Genomic DNA, 23,467 nt, shown 5'->3' with positions numbered 1-23,467 from the left:
AATCCATTCCCCTGCACCCCATTGTGGAGAGCATGGAAAATCCACTTGCCTCAAGAAAAACAATCACAGCAAGTTGTCATTTATCACTTCCATACACTGTGACTGATTGTAAAAGCACTTTTTGTTAGCAATATAAAAATACTATTGCAACTGCTGTACAAAGTTGAAGGGTGACAGTCAGCATGACAGATTCCAACACGTATCTGGGAGAATCCCAGCGTGTGATTGACAGCAACTTCTTACCTGACAAGATAGCAAATTGCCTGTGCAGCTGCTCTATTATATCCACTGCAACCAGCGGCCGTATCTCCTGCTGCATGATTTCATCTGTGCAAGTGAAAACAGAAATATTCAATGAGTTAATAAAACCTTAATGACAATTTTCCAGCAAAACAAAGATGATACTCATAGGAAAAGAGCCTGGCTTGAGTATTGGTTCAGATTGTCACAGAGAAGATACTTACAGAGTCTCATCTGCAGCGTACATACTTTATTGCCTTATGATTTCAGAGAAAGCTTTTCATAAAACAGCTCTAGTAGACTTGGCAGAGCTTGTCACAGGTTTGCTGAAGCTGTCAGCCTGTTCCTTTCTTCCTCATGTTCCATATTAAGCCATGGTATTTGGCCTCCCACATGAAGCAGCTTTTCAGTTTTTGAAAAGCTTTTACTTTCTTTGAAACAGTAAGATCTATTTCAGAGACAGCCCCATGTTCCACCCTGAACTCCCTGATCTCTGCTTGAGGACTTTGTGTAACCAACCAATCCAGAACAGTTTCCTTTGCTGATGCTTTTTCCACTACAAGCAAGTACATAGTAAAAGGAGGAAATAAGGAGCTGTGAGGCTTTCTTCTCATGAAAACAAAGCCTGTTCTTTTGAAGTAAACACTGAGAAGTGAAAAAATAACATGGCAAACAGCAGCGGAAAAAAAACCCCACAATTTTTGTGTGTGATCTATTTAGTGACCAGCAACTATAATCTCACATTGAGCTAATCTGACCTCTTTCTGTAGCAGGTGCACTCACATGTTCTCCCCATTCTTCACCCCAGACCAGCAACATTTACTCTGGAATATCTGCCAGTTTGGCTGTTTATGCTACAATAGTATCTATTGTAATTAGGCCTTTAGCCATCGTACAGCTACAGAACAATCAGTCATGGCTTTTACAGCTCATCTCTAATTGCCCAGACAACAGGTGGAAGGAAGAAATCTGGGTCCAGATAGACCACAGATCAGAGTTAAGGCAGGCAGTTGCCTACTTAAGCATCAAGATTTTCATTGACGCCAATAATGAAATATTTTAGCACACCTGGTTTTAAACAAACTGTCCAGAAATAGGGAGGTCAGAGAGGTTAGAAATCAGCTTCTTTCTCCTGCATCCTAGTCTGCTTGCAAAATGCCATCTCTATCTTGCCTTCAGACATCCACTCTGATCCTTTCCAGAACTCGGGATTCTAGGTTTTAAATGACACTATGTTACTTGGAAACTTTCTGGTTCATTTCCAAATGCTTGGCTAAAGACTTAAGACAAAGTAACCAAACAACTTGTTGCCCTCTCCTAGACAGATGGTGAGGCATAGTATGGGAAGAAGTTGCACAGGTTTTGGCTAATAAAAAAAAAAAGGCAATAATTCCAAGCAATTTGGGAAAAAAAAAAAAAAATTCTCAAGAAGGCTGATTCTGCAAATCCTCCCTTTGAACTAAAAAGGGGAAAATTAAAACTAGAATGAGTGATGGTTTTGATGTGGGATCTTCACTTCCATATCATTTATGCACCCCACTATCAGCTTCACTGATTCTTGACATTGCAGGTGGCTAACAATAACTGGAAGAGCAAACTAATGAAGCTAAAGAGCTTGGTTTCAGTGATGTTTTGCCAGTATGAAAGCATTATTAATATCAACCAGTCTTGAGAAAACAGAAATCCCATCTCCCCCCTTCATATAGATATTTTATTAAGTTCCTCTAAAAATAGCTTGGTTTCTGATTTCTAAATATCCTTTTTCTACCAAAAGAATTTTATGGTGCAGGGATAAGATGAAGTAACAGAAACAAGAACTGCAGAGTGCCAGTTAGTTCTCATCAAACCCCCTGCCTGGGCAAGCTGTGCCACATGGGATTTGCTGTAAACCCCACATTCAGCAAGAGACATTCAGGTGATGAGAAAGGTGGTATAAAATATATATGGTGACTAGGAATCACATGTTCAAGAAAGGGAGCATAGCTCACACACTGACATGCTGGGAAAAGAACTTGGAGCACAAGAAACTAGCAGGAGACTGTGAAAATAAGGCGAAGGTGCCTCTCAAGCCCAAATGGAAAATCAGATGACGTTGCTATGAAATGTCAGCAGCTGTAGTCAACAGCACACAAGGTCACATTTGCCCTCTTCCATCTTCCTTCAGGACAGTGCTTAAAGGTAGTTACTCTTCTTGGTTGCAGTGACCACGAGATGGTCTAATTCGAGATCCTCGGGACAGTGAGAAGAGTGTGCAGCAAGCTCACTGCCCTGGACTTCAAGAGAGCAGACTCTGGCCTCTTCAGAAGCCTGCTTAGTAAGGTTCCATGGAATACAGCCCTAGAGGGCAGGGGGGCCCAAGACTCTTGGTTGTTATTCAAGGATCAACTGCTCCAAGCTCAGGAATGTTGCATCCCAACTAGAAGGAAGTGCAGCAGGAGGGCCAGGAGACCTCCTTGGATGGATAAGGAGCTGCTCAGGAAAATTAAAAGGAAAAAAGAGGCTTATAGAAGGTGGAAGCAGGGACAGGCGGCCTGGGAAGAATACAGGGATGTTGTCCGGAAAGCTAGGGACCAGGTGAGAAAGGCTAAGGCCCAGTTAGAATTGAACTTGGCTAGGGATGTTAAGGATAACAGGAAGGGATTCTATAGGTACGTAGCAAGTAAAAGACAGACTAGGAACAACGTAGGCCCCCTTCAGAAGATATCGGGAGAACTGGCTACCCAGGATTTGGAGAAGGCTGAGGTTCTTAATGACTTCTTTGCCTCGGTCTTCACTGGCAAAGGCTCTGACCGCACCACCCAAGTCTTGGAAGGTGAATGCAGGGACTGTGAGAATGAAGAACCTAGGCCCACTGTAGGAGAGGATCTGGTTCGAGACCATCTTAAAAACCTAAACATACACAAATCCATGGGACCTGACGAAATCCATCCGCGGGTCCTGAAGGAGCTGGCGAATGAAGTTGCTAAGCCACTGGCCATCATATTTGAAAAATCATGGCAGTCAGGTGAAGTTCCCGACAACTGGAAAAAGGGAAATATAACCCCCATTTTCAAGAAGGGGAAAATGGATGACCCGGGGAATTACAAACCAGTCAGTCTCACCTCCGTGCCTGGCAAAATCTTGGGGCAGATTCTCCTGGAAGACATGCTAAGGCACATGAAAAACAAGGAGGTGCTTGGTGACAGCCAGCATGGCTTCACTAAGGGGAAATCCTGCCTGACCAATTTGGTGGCCTTCTATGATTGGGCTACGGAACCGATGGAGAGGGGCAGAGCAGTTGACGTCATCTACCTGGATTTGTGCAAAGCCTTTGACACTGTCCCACATGACATCCTTGTCTCTAAATTGAAGAGACATCAATTTGATGGGTGGACCACTCGGTGGATAAAGAACTGGCTGGATGGCCGCACACAAAGAGTTGTGGTCAATGGCTCGATGTCCGGCTGGAGACCGGTAACGAGTGGTGTCCCTCAGGGATCAGTGTTGGGACCAGTCTTGTTCAACATCTTTGTCAATGACATGGACAGTGGGATTGAGCGTGCCCTCAGCAAGTTTGCTGATGACACCAAGCTGTGTGGTTCGGTTGATACGCAGGAGGGAAGGGATGCCATCCAGAGGGACCTCGACATGCTTGTGAGGTGGGCTGATGCCAACCTTATGAAGTTTAACCATGCCAAGTGCAAGGTCCTACACCTGGGTCGCAGCAATCCGAGGCACAGCTACAGGTTGGGCAAAGAAGAGATTCAGAGCAGCCCTGCAGAGAAGGACTTGGGGGTGTTGGTCGATGAAAAAATGAACATGAGCTGGCTTCAGTGTGCACTCAGAGCCCAGAAAGCCAACCGTATCCTGGGCTGCATCAAAAGGAGTGTGATCAGCAGGTTGAAGGAGGTGATCCTGCCCCTCTACTCTGCTCTCATGAGACCTCACTTGGAGTATTGTGTGCAGTTCTGGTGTCCTCAACATAAAAAGGACATGGAACTGTTGGAACAAGTCCAGAGGAGGGCCATGAGGATGATCAGGGGACTGGAGCACCTCCCGTATGAAGACAGGCTGAGAAAGTTGGGGTTGTTCAGCCTGGAGAAGAGAAGGCTGCGTGGAGACCTCATAGCAGCCTTCCAGTATCTGAAGGGGGCCTACAAGGATGCTAGGGATGGACTATTCATCAGGGACTGTAGTGACAGGACAGTGGGTAATGGGTTAAAACTTAAACAGGGGAAGTTTAGATTGGATATAAGGAAGAAATTCTTTACTGTGAGGGTGGTGAGGCACTGGAATGGGTTGCCCAGGGAGGTTGTGAATGCTCCATCCTTGGCAGTGTTCAAGGCCAGGTTGGATGAGGCCTTGGGTGGCATGGTTTAGTGTGGGGTGTCCCTGCCCATGGCAGGGGGGTTGGAACTAGATGATCTCAAGGTCCTTTCCAACCCTAACTATTCTATGATTCTATGATTCAATATCAATAAATTTGTAGCAGCATTACAGAGCTTGCAAAAGAAGTCCTAGTCCTTGGAAACATACGATTACCTGGGGCTGCTGAAGGAAGTTTAATCATTGACTAAAATAAAAACGTGAAATTTTTTTTAAAAGCAAACCAGATAATACAGTTCTGGCTTAGTTTTACAGCCACGCATTTTACCTAGCATTAGGGAGCATTAATACATTCATATCTTCCACTAACTATTCCAGGAGGCTCTGCAGCCTTCCTAATTGTGTACTGCAAGCCACAAGCCTGCAGAAAGTGGTGTTCAGCCTCTTGGGTGGAAGAAATGTGCCATTTTCCTGCAGGAAAGATACCACAGCAAAGAAAATCCTGCTTTTTACTCATTTGTAGGGATTGGCGCACGGAAGATCACGTAATGTGACGGGAAGTTGCCTGGAGGGACAGGAACCAGCTGACTCTAGGGAGGTGCTTAGGCAACAGATATAAGGAATTGTACCTGCGCAATAAATTGTTCTTGACCCGCATTCTGTGAATGCTCTATGTCTTGACCCTAGTTAGGAGGGAACTAGTGCTCCCGTCCCTCACCACACGAGTAGCGAGAAACTATACTCATTGATAATGAGTGTGTTCTAATTCATTACAAGGGGACCCAAAGTCAATGAGAAAGTTTTAGAAACCTGACAAGCCACAGGAGCTTTGCAACAACTGCCTTGCATCATTGCACCTTGCTAACATCTGCAGAACAGCTTGGACAACTCCTGGTCACTTCAAAGTAGTCCTGTCCTCTGACAGGAAGTCTGTATAGCCATGCAACTAAAGATCATATCAAAACATACACCAGGCAAGTGGCTGAAACATAGTTATCTTGGCAACCTTGACTCAGGCATTTCCTAGCTTCTCTGTCATTATTCTTGGGGTCTTTGATTTTTATTTATTTATTTTTAATTGAAGAGGCAGTTACACATAAGCTTCTCAAATTTAAAAAAGAAAAAAGCTTAACTGATCAAACAGTATTAACTCAAACACCACCAATCCCCTACATAGGTCACCAAAGTTCAATCTTTACACCTAACATGCAATTCTTCATTAGTTGAGCTAACTGAAGTTGCCAGGACAATTAAAATAAAGTCAGTTCATCTACTGTTGGTTCTCCTCTTAAAATTGTTATTAATTCAATTCCTAGAGAGACCAGAAAAATTAGGCCTTATGATTTTGCTTGCCAAGGTTTCCTATGAAGAAGGAGAAAAAGAAAAGCAATTACTATAGCCATCTGCCTGACCCAGCTTCTTCTCCCTCACAAACCTCTAGGGAGGCTAGCTGCAACTGTGCTATCTAATCTTTAAGGGGAAAGCCATTCAGTTATGCTCATACTGCCTCACTCAAAAATGAAACATGCTTGGGCTTCCCCACACACACACTTGCCTATTTTATTTCTTGCCACAGCTGTATGTATTCCTGCAGCAAGTCTGGAGCACAGCCCACAGGCTGCTGCCTTCAGAGCTACACTAACAGCAGCTGATTAAAAGCAACAAGGAATATAACCTTTTCCCCTCTTCTCTGAGCAGACAGAAACTAGTTTACATGCTAATGGCAACTAATGGCTTCCAACAGTATTGGAAAGATGACCTGCTGGAGTGAAAGACTGGACTGCAATGGGTAGATTGACACAGCAGTGCCTGTTGCTCCATGAAAGTCAAACAAAAGCAATGAGCTGTAACAGTATTTCTTTGGTTTTTAGTGAGTGAATGACACAACCGCTTGGCCTTCTGTTGACTAGGGGAGGGAGGTGCTTCAATCCACCTTCTAAAGTCACTACTCTTGGAATAATGGGTTACAAATTTCCAGCATAAGGCCAGAGATTTAATTTTAAGAGCACTAAAGGACACCTAATATTATGTGCTAATTGTTCTTGAAAAGTACCAAAAGGCAACACAAATTCAGAGTTCAAAAGTTGCAAAGTACCTACAGTTCAAATGTTCAAGTTGTGTGTCTGCTTGCCAAGAACAACAACAGTTAGCTAGCAGTCTAGCAGAGCTAAGTTAGATTTCAAGAATTAAACACACTAAGTAGACAAAATTGCCTATCTTCACTGAAAAGGCTTAAGCAGTCTACAGGATTCGAAAACATTCTGTCCACCAGAATTTCCAATGCGGACCCTTAAGCAAAACATTTCCCTACCTTAAGGCCAAAAACAACTTCAGTGTTATTACATCAGAGGAAGCAGCTCTTGGTTGGAATTTGGGTGGTGGGGGATTTTTTTTGTAATTCTAGTTATTTCCCTCTCACACCATTTTTGGCTTTTGTTTACTTTTTGAAAAGGTTTATTCTTTCAGCCCAGACAGAAAGAGCAAGATCAGTTCCTGATACAAGCTGGCTTTGCTACAGACTGTTTGCTTTAAAGAAGAACTAAAACTCCAGCCATAAACAGAAAGGAAATCCCATCCTTTCTCTTATTTCCCTGCACATTTGCACATTTTTTTTATTTTTTTTTTTTTTTTTTTTTGCTAACCCATACTGAGTCAACTGAAAACTAAGCCAGGAAAAAAGTTATTGGAATAAAGTGTAGTAATTTTTTCTTAGTTGATTGCTTCTTATTTGGGTTAGCTCTCTGTAAAGGATCTTGAAGGGTACAAGTGCTAGTAAGGCATGGGTGGGAAATGGCAAGGCCAGGACCACCTCTTCCAGCAGAGAATCACACTTAGATCAGCTTAGAGAAAAAAGCCAAAATGCAGCGTAGGCAGGTGACTGGTATCATCTTTTCTCTCAGATCATTTGCTAACCAAACATAACTATAAAACCTACAAAGTGTATTTGTTGAAATACAATTTCTATTCTTATTAAAGCCAAGTTTCATAGCAAAGTTTGCTAACTAACTTCCAAGGACAGAAGATCCTTCTAAAATATTTAAGTAACTCTGTTCATGTTTGGAGGAATCCCTAAAATATTTGTTTGCTTCTTTAGTTGGTTGGTTTGGGGTTTTTTTTTTTGGTGAGTTGTTTGCTTGTTTTTAACTGTTACACCAAATCAAACTTTGTGTACACTAACGTAGTAGAAATCTGGACAATCAAGGCCAGGAGCAACGCTCCAACTGTCTTGAGTGATCCATGCCTGATATGCTGTCATCCTTTGAGAAGTGACAGATCTAGGCCATGGTGTGGATGGAACTGCCTTGCAAGCTTTCCAAAACAATGCCCATGAAAGAGGGAAAGGTTAGAAATGCACACCTTTCTCTGAAGAGCTCAAAACCCTGTGACCCTCAGTGTCTATTTGGGCAGAAGCTGAACTAGTGCCTGATGTGACCTTCTACTGCACAGTAGATCTGCTCTGAAGTTTCCTCCCTTAATTATGCAAGTTGCAATCAATATTTCCAAAGCATTCTATGCAACCTAATGAAGGACATACAGCTTTACCTGAGTGTTGCTTTGCAGGCACATTAAACATTTCTTCCAATTCTAAGTACTTCTTAGGATCACTGCATTTTTCAGTTCATCTCATTGGCTAAATTTAATGTTCACTTTTAACATAAAATTACAGGAGTGGAGAGGTCACAGACTGAAAAGACTTGTTTAGTGGTTGTGTTTTTCCATGCTCCAGGAGTGGTTACGGACTTAGTTAAAACAAGCTGTTCTTACAGGCAGGCAAAATACACATTAAGAGTCTACTATGGCTAACTTGGAATAGGGTGAAGAGAAATCTGTTTGTATCAAAGAACTGAAATAATGTCCTCCCAACAGGAAAGTCGCTCATGTTCAGTTTCTTGAGTAGGCATACTGGGTCACTGTGGTAACTGGAAAATCTTATCACCCTAAAGATGCAAACTATGGTTCAAGTTTACTAAATAAAAGATTCAAGAGAGGCTCAAAGTAGTCATTAGTGGCAACTTCCAAAGGAGATATTTGAATGCTGTCCAAGTAAGAAGGTGAGGATTACAGACAGGCATCAAGGCAGCAGGGACACTGGAGAGAATTGTAACTCTCAAAAGGCAGGTCAGTATTGTCACTACATAAAGGGAAATTTCTAGCTTACTTTCCAGATCACACCAGCCATTAGCAAACTGCAAGTACTTCTCAGGGACTTGCTGGTGGTGACTTTCAAGACTGTGAAGAAGGAGAATGCTGGACTATTTGTACTGGAAATGCTAAAGAACCACAGGTTTTTTTAGATCCTGAACCTGAACCTCCCCTGGGCTTTAGAGCCAGGCTTTCAAGTAGTTACTACTTCAGCAGATCCCTCAGGCACGTGCAGGTTGGATGAGGCCTTGGGTGGCATGGTTTAGTGTGAGGTGTCCCTGCCCATGGTAGGGGAGTTGGAACTAGATGATCTTAAGGTCCTTTCCAACACTAACTATTCTATGATTCTATAAGGCAAAGTCCCTGCTATTATATGCAGTACTGCTACTGCTAACATGCACCTTCTAGGGTTTATTTCAGCTTTCTAAGTCAACTTCCAAAGATTTTGGTATGGACTTCCCTGGGTGAAGAAACAGATCTTACCACTTTTTCCACTTAACCGTTTATTTAAAAACCCTCTTCTGATGTTTTTGTTCAGCTTGGGATGATTTTTGTTTGTTTGTCTGTTTGTTTGTTTTTAAAGAAAATGTCTTAAAATTGATTGGTGAATCAAAAAAATAAAAGTCTTTCTCCTAAATAAGTTAACTGGAAAGAAAGTGATAAAAAAGCCAGTATTTTGATTTACTGTTTGTACATTAGAAAAAAGTACATTGGTACGTAAAAATTTCTATCTGTAGTCATACTTCAAGAATTTTGACAACTACTTATTGTCAGAATGCACCATACATTTATGTACACATCTGAGAAACCTTGATTAAAAATCTCCATAAAAGTTACATTGTACAAACTAATGTAAAATTCTTAAAGCATCTACTATCAATATTCAGTTTAGGTGATTTCGCATCTCATCCTGTTATGAAAACACTTCTTACAGTATTTCTGTAAAATCATAAGATAGATGAGAAATCATTAACAAAGCTTCATTATGCATTATGAACTATCCAGAATCAGCAAAGAGCTAAAGAAACACACCATTCCACATCATTTGCCCAGCAATTGTTAGGGTTTTTTGACAGACATTGCTTGATTTCACAAAACGCACACTGGGATATTATAAGGGGGATCTTATATCCTGCTTCCAAACGAAACACAAACACTTCTCCAATAAAAGGGATTAAAGGCCAAGGTCTAAGCATCAGCTTCAAGAAATTAGTCCAGATTTACAGCAGCATGGCACAGCTCCTTCCTAGTCCCTCAGTAGTAAAAACTTGATGGTTTCTAATTTTTGCCAGAGAAAAGTTAATTCCTCTTCCTTCCAAAAACTGTGCTTCACAACAATGCTGTATGCTAGAACACAAATTCATGCTCATAGAAAGGAAGACAACAAAAGAAGGTTTCACATTTCCACACTGTCATGTTAAAATCCAAGGCTAAAAAAAGCACATGTCACAAACTGCAAAGCTAAGATACATTCACAACAATACTTGGACAGCAAGCTCATCAAAAGAGGGCAGCCTGTGTGGCAGACTTCATTCCTTCCTCCCCAGAACTTGCCAGCAGATAGTTCCACAGCTGAAACAGCATCTTAGAAAATTTCTACCCACTGTCCCTGCTCCGAATTAGTCTATCCAGCAAAATCGTTTCAGAGCCTATTCGTACAATTTCTGAGGGACCATTTGGCTCAGGAGCTGCAGTACTGTTTACTTGCTCACTCCTGAACAGAGGCCAGTTAGCTCAAAAGTATTTCCCTGGTTACTACCATTGGAGACAAACAGTGAGCCATAGCAGCCATCACTGTTGCCAGCAGTACTCTGAATATATATCTCAGTTACAGGACTCACAGCCAACCTCTCTGCCCAAGGAGACCCAGCCACTCTTCCAGCAGCCTTCTCCAAGCTGTCACCACCATCTCAGTTCAGATGCCCATCAGGAAAAGCAGCAGAAACAGACTACAAAAAGTGATGCCTCCCCTTTAGACCCACACTCACAAGCATGTGCCCTCCCTTGTGTCGCTGGCTGGCTTCTCTGCAGTCTGCCTGTGGTAATGAGCTCATATGAGGCAGAGGGGAGGAATGGAGAGGCAGCCTCCTGTGGAAGCAGTCCTGGATCTAACCAGCAGCGCACCAAAGAGCTGACGCTTTCCTGGAGGAAACTGTACAAATTGCTTAGTAACTGCTCCAACAGAAACCACAGCAAAGACCTCCAACACACCATACCCAGGCTTTAACCCTCCCTAAGGTACAGCTGGCTTCTTCCCTCCAAGGCAGCTCTCCATTCAGACACTTAAGACACTTTGGAGGAATTCACAGTTTAGCACAAAGGTACATCCCAAAAAGAGGCAAAACAAATTCACTTGATCAGACTAAGGCATGGAAAGGGCTCTCATTAAAATTAATAGTAGAGTATTCAGGGCCAAGGGAAACCAATAGTGCTGCTATGAATGGCTGTCTCGGTGTACTATCCCAAAGGCACACCCACACACCAAAGCATAGCACTGCTATTTAAAGACAAAAGAGAAGACTGCATGAGACCTACGAATTTGGCTAGAAACATGATGATAGCTCTTAAGCAGTGGAGTAATCAGTTCTACATCTCTAGTTCAATAAATACTTCAGGACACAAGTTTGCACAGCACATGAAGAGAGTTCACATGTGCTTTTTCCTTGGTGTGGCAATGGTGACATGGCATCTATAGCTGTCTGAAGTAATACCAAGTCATCATTTTAGCATTAAGCTGCTTGATAAAATTGTACCTTTACTACCATAAACCCCAGCAACTCAGTAACTTCAGATAGAAGTCACTCTTTACCTAGGGTGCAGCAGAGCAGTTCTCCCCTAGGATGCATGATGTAGTAGTAACAGTTTTGGATTTTGTGTCCTGCTAGCAGTCAGGCTCAAAAAAGACAAGTGTCACTTGTTTTATAGATATAGAAATTAAGGCATGGGGAGAGGAATCCAGGTCAACAGCCAACCTCAGTTTGCCTCATCTCTTACAGATAGACACTACTAGGTGGATAAAGGTAGACTTAGGAGAGCAGCAAGGTGTATGGTATGTTTTTACATTGCAGTTTATTTCCCCATCATCTCCTAAACTGCATGCTAAACAAATTAATTTACCAGCTACAGTGAGAGTGTAATGTTACTCTCTGCTGCCTATACTGACATAAATGTCCACATGTAACTAATTTACAGCCAATATCTGTTGCTCATTCCAGACACGTTTTGCTCTTAGGAGGGGAGGCTGTGAGTAGGAGATTCACCTCCAGCTCTGCTTGTGCACAATGAACAGACAGTAGTCCAGCTACTCACAGAGACCCAGCTCATCTTCAGTGGGAGCCCTGCAACAGACAGCAGAATCAGTGCAGAGCTGAGTTCCACAGCCAGACCCTGGTGCAGTGCCCTGCCCTCTCCCAGGCAGCATTCCTAACCCTCCTGCAGAGACTCATCCTCTCTAAGAGCAGAGGTCAAAGAAGCTCCAAAGTGTTATGGATGAGTGTCCACATCAATGTAAATGGCTATAAATGTGCCAGATGATCACTCTTTAAAAATCATTTTAACCCCATGTGTAGAGATGCTGCAGAAGTAGCAGATCCAGCTGGAGAGTTATAAAACTAAACACTACTCTGCAAGTGAACGTAAATAACCAACCTTATGGTGGATTCCTGAGATAAGGAATGAACTCACTGTAGAAGGGGTACCAAGAAATCCCTCTCAGTCCACTACAAGCTCAAAGGAAAGCTCATCAGGCAGCACTTTTAATTTCATAAGCTAGATTCACAAGTGTCTGACATTTTTTCATTTGCATAATTAGTAAAGGTAATTTCAGTGTGGATCTGTAAAATATCTTTGCCAAGCTGAAAAGGCTTAAGTTGTGTCTCAGTAGAACAACACATGCACTATCCAAATATTGTCTCCCCAGCATACAGCACATGGAATATAGTAACACTGATGTTTCAGGTTTTGTTACTGGCAAACATCTGCAGTGCATATGGAAGTTTACTTAAAAAAAAAAAAAAAAAAAAAAAAAAATTAAAAATTCAAAGACCTGATCCTTCCTTTCTATAATACACCCCAGTTTCACTGAAATAACTCTCACCATCAGAGCATTAAACCCCACATGTTAATGTGTTCACACCTGTGGATATGGGTCTCCAAAAGCATAACAAGGAATGGCTTGTACCTAAATGCCTCTGTCTCAGAGAACATCCTCCCAGATTCTTTCACTGCAGGACTAGGGGGACCACTAGGTTCATTGTGTTTGACTTAGTGAACACACAAGAAGTTCACAGAAATTGGATTAAACCAGCATTTTAGAAAGCTCTTTAATCTTATGTTAAAGACTCCAGGCAACTACAAATCCACTTCTCTCCCTAAAGCTGGCCTAACACAAATAAATCAGCTTGTGTTTCAAAGCTCTCACTTTAATTTCCAGTCAACTGATTCTTATTGTGGTTTTGACGTAAAAATTTGGTAGTTGCCCCCAGTGTTATTCTTTCTCTGGCAGATCTCTCTTCTTGAGTCTCGGGTCAAAAGGAAGTGGAACAGAGTATCCCATTCCTTTACCTCTTCCCATCTCACCTCAGCTTTTCCCAGTGCTAGCAGAGGATGACCTTACTAATTAAGAATATTGCAATTTCATAATCAGATCTTCAGTTATGTAGACTCTTGCTCCTTAGAGGCCCCCACAGGAGCATACTGCACCAAGGTGGTGACTCAAGGGTTTAAACAAATAGCCTGAACTCAGCAATCCCCAATTAATGAGTCACAGTCATGGTTTCTGGATATGAATAAAGTACTGTCTCTGTGCAGAACAATGTTGCTGAGACACCCTGGCTTAAAAAAAGGTGGAAAAAAAAGGTAAATGTTTGCTCAATAATTCTTGCCTGTTGTAAAAGCGTGGAGGAGCTTTTTCCCCCCTTGAGAAATGGAATGAACTAATAGGATCAGAAATCTGTGCAACAAGACACCTGGTATAGTCCAAATATTAATACATAGAAATCTGGGCTGCTACAACCAAACTTTATTTATCATTCTTTTATACTTTAGCACAAATAATTCTAATAGATAACATCCAGGTGGTGAAGGAGGCGAGTCCATGACTTTGAAACCTCACTAGGCAGGCTAATCCACAGCAAGATACAGATAATAAAGAAGCAGCATAATTTGTACACAAGATTAACATATTAGCACTGCAGAATTGGATACTTAAGCAGGACTTGAAGCAGCAGAACTGAAATTGGAGACCAAGCTTTGTGGGCACAACCAGGGTGAGAGCTCTGCACAGATGCTCTCCAACCTTCCAGTATATTGAGCACGATTTCCCCCTGAAATCTCCCTAGACAGCTTACAGTACAATTTTGGCAATACAAAAAAAAGGAAACTGAGCTATTATCTTGTGGTAATAAGTCCCACAAGTTAACAAAACATTACCAATTACAGCAATCTGTCTGTGCTTAATGCTTTTCCATTTCAAGTTTTTTCTTGTTCTGGTATCATGGGAGGAAAGGAAAAACATAAATACCCAGAAGTCCTCTCCTATAACTTGCCCTTCAAGAATTTGTTCTCTTGATCTTCTCAGTACTACATTCCATTATCTCTCAAAACTCCTTTTAAATGGAAATCAAGCTACGCCTTCCCTATTCTCATCACCATTCTCTGGGCTTTTCTGATTAGGTGAACAGAGCTCAGTATTGCCCAACAGCAGCAGAGCAGGCTGCATATCAATGGGAACAGGTGAAGAGAGACACAACATCTAAGATGATCTTTTCTCAGAAAAACCTCTGTGGAAAACATAATATTTTATTTTAGCTATTTTCTTTGCAGTGAGAGCCAGCTGAAAAGCATTTATCCCAGGTTCCCTTGGTAGCATTTTTTATTAAAGACAATAGATACAGTATGAAAATAAAACAAGCAAAATTCTGAGCAATGCACAGGGAAGCACTGTGACTGAGTTGAAGGAGGTTTAGAAATGTCTTCCACTTACACAATTCCACTGCAGATTTCAGTCTTCACATGAAACAGTCACTTTCTCCAGTAACCAGCACCTTTGCGGAAAGGTCAGCCATGTGGGAAAGGAAAAAGACTTCTCATTTATTTCACTATTGAAGGTAGAAAAGCTCAAAAAAAGCCAGTTTTCCTGGTTTATATTCAAAAGTCCTACAATCCAGGGCCAGGTACCTCCACTAGTTTCACATAAACAACGCACTCCTTTCCCTCAATATTAAACCCTAGTACAAGGTCATCCTGACAGAAATAAACTAGTCCCCTTTCCTCCCTGAAGAGATAGATCTGAAGAATTGCTTTTCATTTCCAGCAGTAAGAAAGACACAGCAGTAGAACTGAAAACAAGTGCCCATGACTACTGGACAGACAGAACTGTGGCATTCCTCTCTCCTACAGGAGGACTAAATCAGAAACACTCTGTTAGCACAAGAGATAGGTCCCCATCCTGCTGGCAAGGAGGATCTTTCCTGCTTTTGCAGCAACAGCAAAATCCTGAATAGCCTCAGTAATCGTAGAACCATAGAATAGTTAGGGTTGGAAAGGACCTTAAGATCATCTAGTTCCAACCCCCTGCCATGGGCAGAGACACCTCACACTAAACCATGTCACCCAAGAGTCCATCCAACCTGGTCTTGAGCACTGCCAGGGATGGAGCATTCACAACTTCCTTGGGCAACCCATTCCAGTGCCTCACCACTCTCACAGTAAAGAACTTCTTCCTTATATCTAACCTAAACTTCCCTTGAACTGTGCAATCCTTAGTGTCTGCAGACTCATGACCCTGTTTTATGCAGCCACCAACCTTGAGCACAGATGAAAAAACACACATTTACTTACTTAAAAATATATGGTCTTCATGCAGCCTCAAGCTCCACAGCATGCAGAAGCATAGTCTAATCAGTCAATGCTCATCCATCCATGTAAAGCTCTAGTAGATGTGTGGCTGCATTGGAGGACTCAAGCATCACAACAAGGCAAGCTAATTAAGAGCATCTGGAGCCAGAGAGGTCCACACAGGAGGTGTCCCCAAGCATAAAAGTTGTTAAGTAGCAGTTGGGTGAAATGAATAGTCTTGTCAGTGCTATAAAGGCATATGAGCCACTGTCCGAGAATGGGACATTTCATGACATGAGGCTAATGTGTTGCTTTCAGCTTCAGTATTTCTTTTGTGCGGAACTGAGAGCACTACAAGGAGGACCAACTCTGGACAGGAGTCCCTGCCACATTTCTAACCTGGCTTCTGCGAGCTCTTTCCCTTTGGTTGTCAGTTACAGCAACTTGGAGCTGCAGCTCTTAGAGAGTCCCAAGGTTACATACTGGTACTCAAAGTAGCACGATTTGTACATCAGACTCCAGAGGCGGCTTCAGCACCGGTAGATGAGTTGATACAGCAAGGTCCTTCCTCTGCCTGTTGCTGGGAGCTGGGGCTGTGGAGCTCTGAGCAGTCAATCACAGGGCCATAGGGAAGCTGCCCTTCAACTAACCCCTTACAGTGGTACATTCTTTTTGTAAATACACACTATTTTCATCTTTTTACATGAACAGTACAATCAAGCTTTAAATCACTCATCAAAACAAATCACATTGAATTAAAATAAGCCTTGAACTTGCATGATCCAGGAACTGGATTAGCTTGGCATAGTGTTGCTTGCTACAGGGTACTGCTGATGAAAGGCAGGTTACAGCAGGCCACTGCAGGCCTGACTGCAACCACACGACCTCCATTTCTGCTGTAGTTACCTGTGTGCCTTCCATCTCTTCTTATTCTGATAGTACAGGAGAGAAAATTGCCACAGAATATTCACAGGGCTCCAAGGGTGTGGTCTGCATGTGAAAAACGCTTCATACCAACTAGTCCTCAACAACACTCCAGATGGATCTTTACACTGACCCTAAGTGAGAATGAAGTCAGAATACACCACAGAAATCCATAATCCTGCATTGCCACTATGTTCAGACAGAGCCAGCCTGAGAAAAAGGCACACATCCACAGCTAGAGTTTGTCAATGAGTCTTTGCTAGTATCAAAGGAATAGCAAGGTGAGGCAGGCAGAGCCCAAGTTCTCTGGGACAGATCATCTTTCTTCCCCCACGTTTATGTCACACCTACTGCAATGGGAAACTGGTCTAACCTTCAAGGATAGCTACATCATCAGGACCCCCTATTTATGAAGGTGGGTAATTCCCACTGCTTCTGCTTTGCAGATAAGGAAACTAATGCCAAAATTAGGGATGAGTACAGGGTCGGAGGCTGTTCAAGAGGAGAGCAGGAGCAAAGAACCCAGACAGTGCTGGTGTTATGAATTCCTGTGCCCTCTTGCCAGCTCCTCAGCCACCTTCTAACATCATCACATGCAGAGTTGTCACTAGTGTATTCTTATAGCTCACACAGCTCTATTGCACGCAACTGAGGGTCCTGTGCTCCTAGAAATTACCTAACTTCTGTCCCTCCTGATGCCTTACTGGCAGAATTTAAAATAAAAGCAGTGAAGATGCTTTCTGCTTCACAAAATGGCAACAGCTTCAGACTGATTTGACATATCTGTTCTCTAGCAGAAAACGATTTTCCAAGGGATTTCCACCCATCTACTATGCGAGGTCATCTCTCTGTGAGAAGCAGGGAAGGTGTTTCCCTGGGAACAGTAACCATGGCAAAGCTTTAACCAGTGTCTTCCCCTCTTTGCCTACAGAAAGAAAAGGAACAGCAGATGCCTGAGCTCTGTCTCCAGCAGACCCATGGCGCCCCAAAGCTGTAAGCAACCTGGAAGCACCTGATCGAAGATTCAAGAAGGAACTTCAATTAATTCTGTTCTGTCTCTTAATCAGATACCAGACATTTCTGCCATGCTGTGCTGAACTCAGAATGCTTCATTACAAAGAGTGCAACTGGAAACATCAGTGTTACTGAAAGGTCAGCCAAATACAACACGCATAAGTAGGCACTGAGCCCAAAAATCAGTGTGGGTAGATGTCCATTGTACCTCTGCTTCTACTGGCTTAGCTTTGCAGTTTTCAAGCCCTGGCATTGTGTGTTAGAGCCCTATCAAAGAAAGCATCTGCAAACCCCAATTTACCAGCAGATGACCTGCTTCTGGTCCACCTCTTTTTCTGCAGAATATTCTCGATATGCCAGACTGAATACAACTCTCTTTGCTGAAGAGATAATTGAAACATAATAAACACTTACGCTGAATGCAGAATCATATTGCATACTTTAGAGGATCTTTTTGTCATGTACTAGTGAACTTGCAATAAATTTCTGGATTTGAGGTTTGCTAAGTGTTCATTCAAGTTAACAGAGCAAATGACACCAAAGGGTTCCTTTCTTAATCTTTCTTTCACATGACACATAGAGAAAAAATGTTCTATGATTCTGCAAGCTTGATAAGTGACTAAATAGCCAACAGCCTAGATTTCAACTACCATCACTCCACTTCAGAGTTAACATGCAGTTAGCACAAATTGCCAGGGCACCAGCAGCAACCTGCTCAGAGTGGAATACTGCCCTGTACCAAGATTGAATCACATGGGGCACAAAAAGCTTGATAGTCCAAGTTTCTATTACTAGTACAGTGAAACCAGAATCTTTACAATGAGAAAGATATTAACATTCTACATAGCAATTTAGGAGCACAAGGTGAGAGGGTGAACTGGGTCATTAAACCTACTGCCCTAACACAAACGTTCATATCAAAAGCTATTTTACATGCACAACAAATACCTGTTCTGGGCATACACAGAAACCCCAGTGCCTAACACTCAAATGAAATAAACATTTATTCAGAATAAGTCTAGCACTTATTTTAACCTCCTCTAGGTCAAATCACTGCAAATATCCCAGGAATATGCAGCCAAGTCAAATGATGCACTCATACCTGAGTAAATACTCAAATCCAGCTAGTTGCCTTTATTTACCACCGACTCCTCAGAGAAAGCACTAGAAAAATAATCTCTTTTTGCACATCTCCTAGGAATGCAATGCAGCTACCACTAAGAGAAGGTGCTATTTCTTTTAATGATGCTGCACATACCTTTCTTTGCCATGCGCTCCAGTCTAATGCATCCTTCTATAAAGTCATGATAAGATTTCATTTCTCCTTCTGTTATCCGGACAGCAGTGAAAGGTAGATTCCTGGGCACCTGTTGTCCACATTTCCGACACCAAGAAGCCATTGCCACAGCTAAGGAGATTCTTGACAGAAATCTGCTCTTTCAGTTTGCTGGAATTCAGCCTGATTCTTCAGCCGTCAGTCCAGGCTGGTGATTTTATCCCACTTAGTTCATTCAAGGTCACCCACGCCAGCAGGATGTTCACCATTGCAATTGGCTAAGACTTTTATAGGCTTACTGACTGTGTTTGTTTCTCCTTCCTTGCTTTCAATATCAGTTTACTTTATTCTCTCATTCAGAATGAAAGCTGTGAACCTCAGCACAGCCCATGCCCTGAATGGCTTCCTTATCATTAATTTAAAGCTATCTTATAAGCAACAATGAAGAGAGAAGATCCCAGAAGCACACTGCAAGATCAGACTGTCTCTTCAAAAGCATGCCAGATATGATCATGAAGACTTTTTTCTTAAGAAAACATTTTTCTTCATGATTTTTGGTTCCTTTTGGGCTTATGATTTTATGATTCACCACTGAGAATGGATTTTTTACTGCTGCATTTCAGCTTGGACGGTGCAAGGAGACTGCTCTGCAGAGCTGCTCAACCAATTACTCATATGCCTGGCAGTGGCACTGGGAGGCTGCAGCTGTACAGCCCTCTGCTGCTGTGCACAGTCCCTGCTCATAAGATCTGATAATCTAAATGAACAGAGTAGCAAATGGAGGACAGAAGAGAAATATTGCTGGCAGACACGCTCTGCTAGCTGTGCAATCCCCAGCCCAAATTCTGTTTAAAAAGAAGTTGGATCCATCAGTTTGACACCAAAAGGAGAAATCTGAAACATACATTCAGATATCTCTTTTGAAGGGGCTGAATGTTTAAGTTGACTTTTTTCCATTTTAATAACCAATATAACACAGAGCATTGGTCAGAGAGCCTGGTGAAGAAACTAGTACTAAGGGAACTGGGTGCAGAGAGCACCCAATCCCAGGGAGGAAAAAAAGGAGCCTTCCCTGGAACAGGGAGAGGACTGCACAGGAGAGGCATGAACAGGCACAAGGCCAACACTGGTGACAGTGCAAAGAATACAATAAAAACCTACTGAATCAGGGCTGAGCTGCAACGCAAAGCTCAACTGCAGGGACCCGAGTACAGAACAAGGCTCCTGCAAGGATCTTATACACAGGCCAGGAGAGTCTTTGCCTTCCTCTGTCTCAATCACTACTACCCATTGCCACTTTACATAGTTGCATCCAGTGTTGTTTATCTCATGACCCTCTCAGATCACTTATCCCTAGATATGGAGTGGGAAAGGAGAAGCCTAATTAATACAAATCAGAGAAAGAACTACAAGGGACAAAGACGCCCAGGAGACAAGAGTCTCACATGATGCCATTAATTAAATGGTGAATAACTAGATGGATAGGCATGAATGCTTGTAAGCTAAAACATATAGAAGTCAACTCATTTCTAGTTCTTTCCCATTCCACAAACTTCAGCTTCTGCAAACTTCATGCAGCTTCTCGCCTGCCAACTCTGCGGCTTCTCAACCACACAGTGAGCTGTTTAAGCTTCCTAACCCAGCATACACAAACTGACCATGGAGTAAAATAGCTACCAGATTTGAGTAGTGAGTTTCAGAACCTCTCCTTTTGATGAAAGGAAGCTATAAAGAGGATTTCCACTGTTAAAGTGAAAGATCTGTGCTCCCTCCCCCCCTCCCAATTTGCTGCATGGCATGAACCCTCCTGCTCTTCGCCTTTGCCAAAATCCTGCCTGCAAAGTGAGGACAGTGATGTACTGAGCTGTTGACTTGATTCATTAGCATTTATAAAATATTTATTAGAGCTTCCATAAAGAAATTCCCAGGGGACTGCAATATTTTTCATAGAGCAGTGGCATAGGAGGCAGAATAAATTTGTAGCAAACTGTCACCATGAGGTCAGAAAATGAGAACTATAACCCAGCAGTTTTACCTTAAAGCCTTTCTTCCATCCACTTTTCTGTCATTACAGGGGCTTAAGATGTCCTTCCTTACACAAGCAAACATGACATACCTTGGAAAACAAACTTTTCTGACACGGCGTTCATATGTACATCTGACATGCACAGCATAACTGCACTTCAGCCTTGCATACAGGTAGGTATACAACAGGGGAGAATCCAGCATTTGTAACAATACACTTCTGTCTGCCAGCCTCCTTTGCATATACTGTCCCCCATAGCTTAACAACAGGAGAACCTGTGAGACTGTTCCAAGGGGGAGATATAATGCTGGAAGTGAGATGCAAGAAGAAAACTGCCCTAGGTGTGAGCTTCTGAAGCACAGGTAGCCAACAGCACACCCCAAGGAAACTATCTAAAATCATCTAAGTCTCAGTCTTTCTCTAGGAAACCCCAATCCATTACAATGCTGAATAGACATCTCTGATGTGTAGGGTACCACTGACATCACCCAGCTCCAGAAAGAAAATAAGCTGACTGTAGGTGCTACACACTTAGCAATAAAGCACATAAGGTTTACCTCAGGGATTAAATGCTGTGCTAGAAGGACTAGGATGGACGGACAGAAGTATCTATTTATTCTTCTGTAAGAGTCATTTCATTTACACAAGCAGCTGGGCTGGCTTCTCCTGACACATACTGGAAGCCTCTAACAAGGGAGCACTAAGAGACCTGCACAGTTTCCTACTACAAAAATTACCTCTTCTGTGCTGCAATGGATGTATCTGCACAGGTGTTGCTGCAAGGGCTGGCTTGGAGGAATGTTTTCATGTAACATGAAACATCCTCAGCATGGATAACTGATTCTTCATAATTTTTCTCTGTGAGCTGAAAGGTATAATCTGACTGAAAGCAACTTACTGGTCTTTGCATGCAGAAGATTATAGCAGAGGGAGCAGGTACAGAAAATGGCAAGCATGCTTCTTTGGGTCTTCTCCATAGATAACACAGAATGAAGGGCTGCTTTCTGGCTGCTCCGGACAACCATGACAGAATGTTTGGAAAAGCTAAGGAAGAGAACTTTTTCTGCTCATGAACTGCCAGCATTGCCTAGCAACATCATCTGGGTTGGTCTGTCAATGAAAAAACAAGTAAATAAATGGAAGAAAGTGTCATCAGAAATGAAAAAAAAAAACAAACAACAAACCAACAAAAAACAACCCAACCAACAATCACCCAGATATCCTTAAATGCCATTAACCAAAACAGCCTGAGGAACTGCACTAGTGCCTAGTTTGATTAGAAATACCAGTTCACCTTGGAATTGGAACTTGCTGACAAGTGCTTGCTGTCATGACTGTATGGCCAGGGGTTGCCATAAATTTAAAGTCAATTCAGTTTAAATCCCATATCTCTTCTCACAAAATAACATGCTTCTGCCCCAAAAAGCAGTGCTCCAATGGTTGGTATCACTGTTAATCATGAAACATGCAACAAACATACTTGGTCTCAATGATGCTGGGCCCAATGGACATAATTTCTTGTGAAAAGTCAAGAACTGAGATTGGGAAAGCATTATGTGACAGAGAAAGGAGTCTGCTTCTGCTGCATGTGTAAATGAGGCAGCTAGAAAATACTGTAAAACACTCCCTGCTTGCAACTTACTCCACACAGTCATTAAACAATTGTGGGGAGACAGACATCACTTTTCCAACTGAGCCTGTTTCAAGAAAGGTTGGTAGATGAGACTCAAAAATTACCTCTCCTTTCTGCCAATGATTTAAAAATAAACAAAACTCCCACAACCCAAAAAAAAGCCCAGTAAAATTAGCAGGAAATAGCTTATTTATTCCTGAAGACCAGCAGCTTCCCCACCTATGTATAGTATTCTACAAAGCTAAGAAATAAGAAATCTAAATCCAAGGACACTATTAAGAATGATACAAGTAACAGCTAAGAAAAAAAAAAAATTCTATATTTTGTTCCCAAAACACCAGCTTCAGGTTTTACTATTTTTATGTGATGTTTTATCTAATGTTTGAACTGTTCTTTGATAGCTATGCTGAAACACACTATTCCTTTTGCATATACCTCCATGACCTTCTTTCTGCCTCCCCCACCACGCAGATCATGAATCTGATAAGCCATAAAGCATTTCAGCAGCTTGAAGTTAAGGTTTATTGTCAGAGCACACTTAGTGCTGTTACAGGTAGTATCCATTCCATTGTTCAGCTAGAAAATGGAAACTGGTCTTTTCTATTAACTTCCATTTATTTTCTTCCAACTAAAGCAGACCAGGACTCCCTCCCCCTCCTTTTTTAAAAAAGGACTACATCTCAGGCATTTGTTTAAAGCCCCAGTGAAGGAGCCGAGAAAAAAAAAATAAAAAATCTTTGCTCTTGAAATTACTTCTGGCATACAGCACTGTTGCAACTACTACACGCAGTTACTGGACTAGAAGGCACTAATTCTAGTGCCATATGGCTTCAGAATCTCATTACACTGATCTGCTTAAAGTGATTTCCTAACTGACGAGCAAAGCATTTTTGGTCACCTTCAACAGTGGGAAACAAGAATTCTGCCACTGTTGGCACACATTTACTCCCATGTGAGCTGCCAAAAGCAAAAGTGATATGGCAACGATCAAAAGACAACCTAGCCAAAGAACTTTTTTTGCCATCTCAAAGCTGTATAGACATCCACAGCTAATCAAGGACCATTACCA

At 42.2% G+C, this 23,467-nt stretch overlaps 1 protein-coding gene across 1 annotated transcript in view; it reads right to left on the bottom strand.

Annotated features, from left to right (window-relative positions):
- MCF2L2 (MCF.2 cell line derived transforming sequence-like 2) overlaps nt 1-18,863 on the bottom strand; it is a gene marked incomplete at both ends in the record, with an annotated part of 161,846 nt that extends 142,983 nt beyond the window's left edge. Inside the window, 2 exons of the mRNA XM_080623389.1 lie at nt 244-327; nt 18,722-18,863. Coding sequence (XP_080479515.1) covers nt 244-327; nt 18,722-18,863 — 226 coding nt within the window. The remainder of the gene's footprint in view (nt 1-243; nt 328-18,721) is intronic.
- Nucleotides 18,864-23,467: the final 4,604 nt, after the last annotated feature.

The sequence above is a fragment of the Psittacula echo genome (assembly GCF_963264785.1).
Source record: "Psittacula echo genome assembly, chromosome: 7".
In the NCBI taxonomy this organism is placed as follows: domain Eukaryota; kingdom Metazoa; phylum Chordata; class Aves; order Psittaciformes; family Psittacidae; genus Psittacula; species Psittacula echo.
This window is presented reverse-complemented; position numbering and strand designations above follow the sequence as displayed.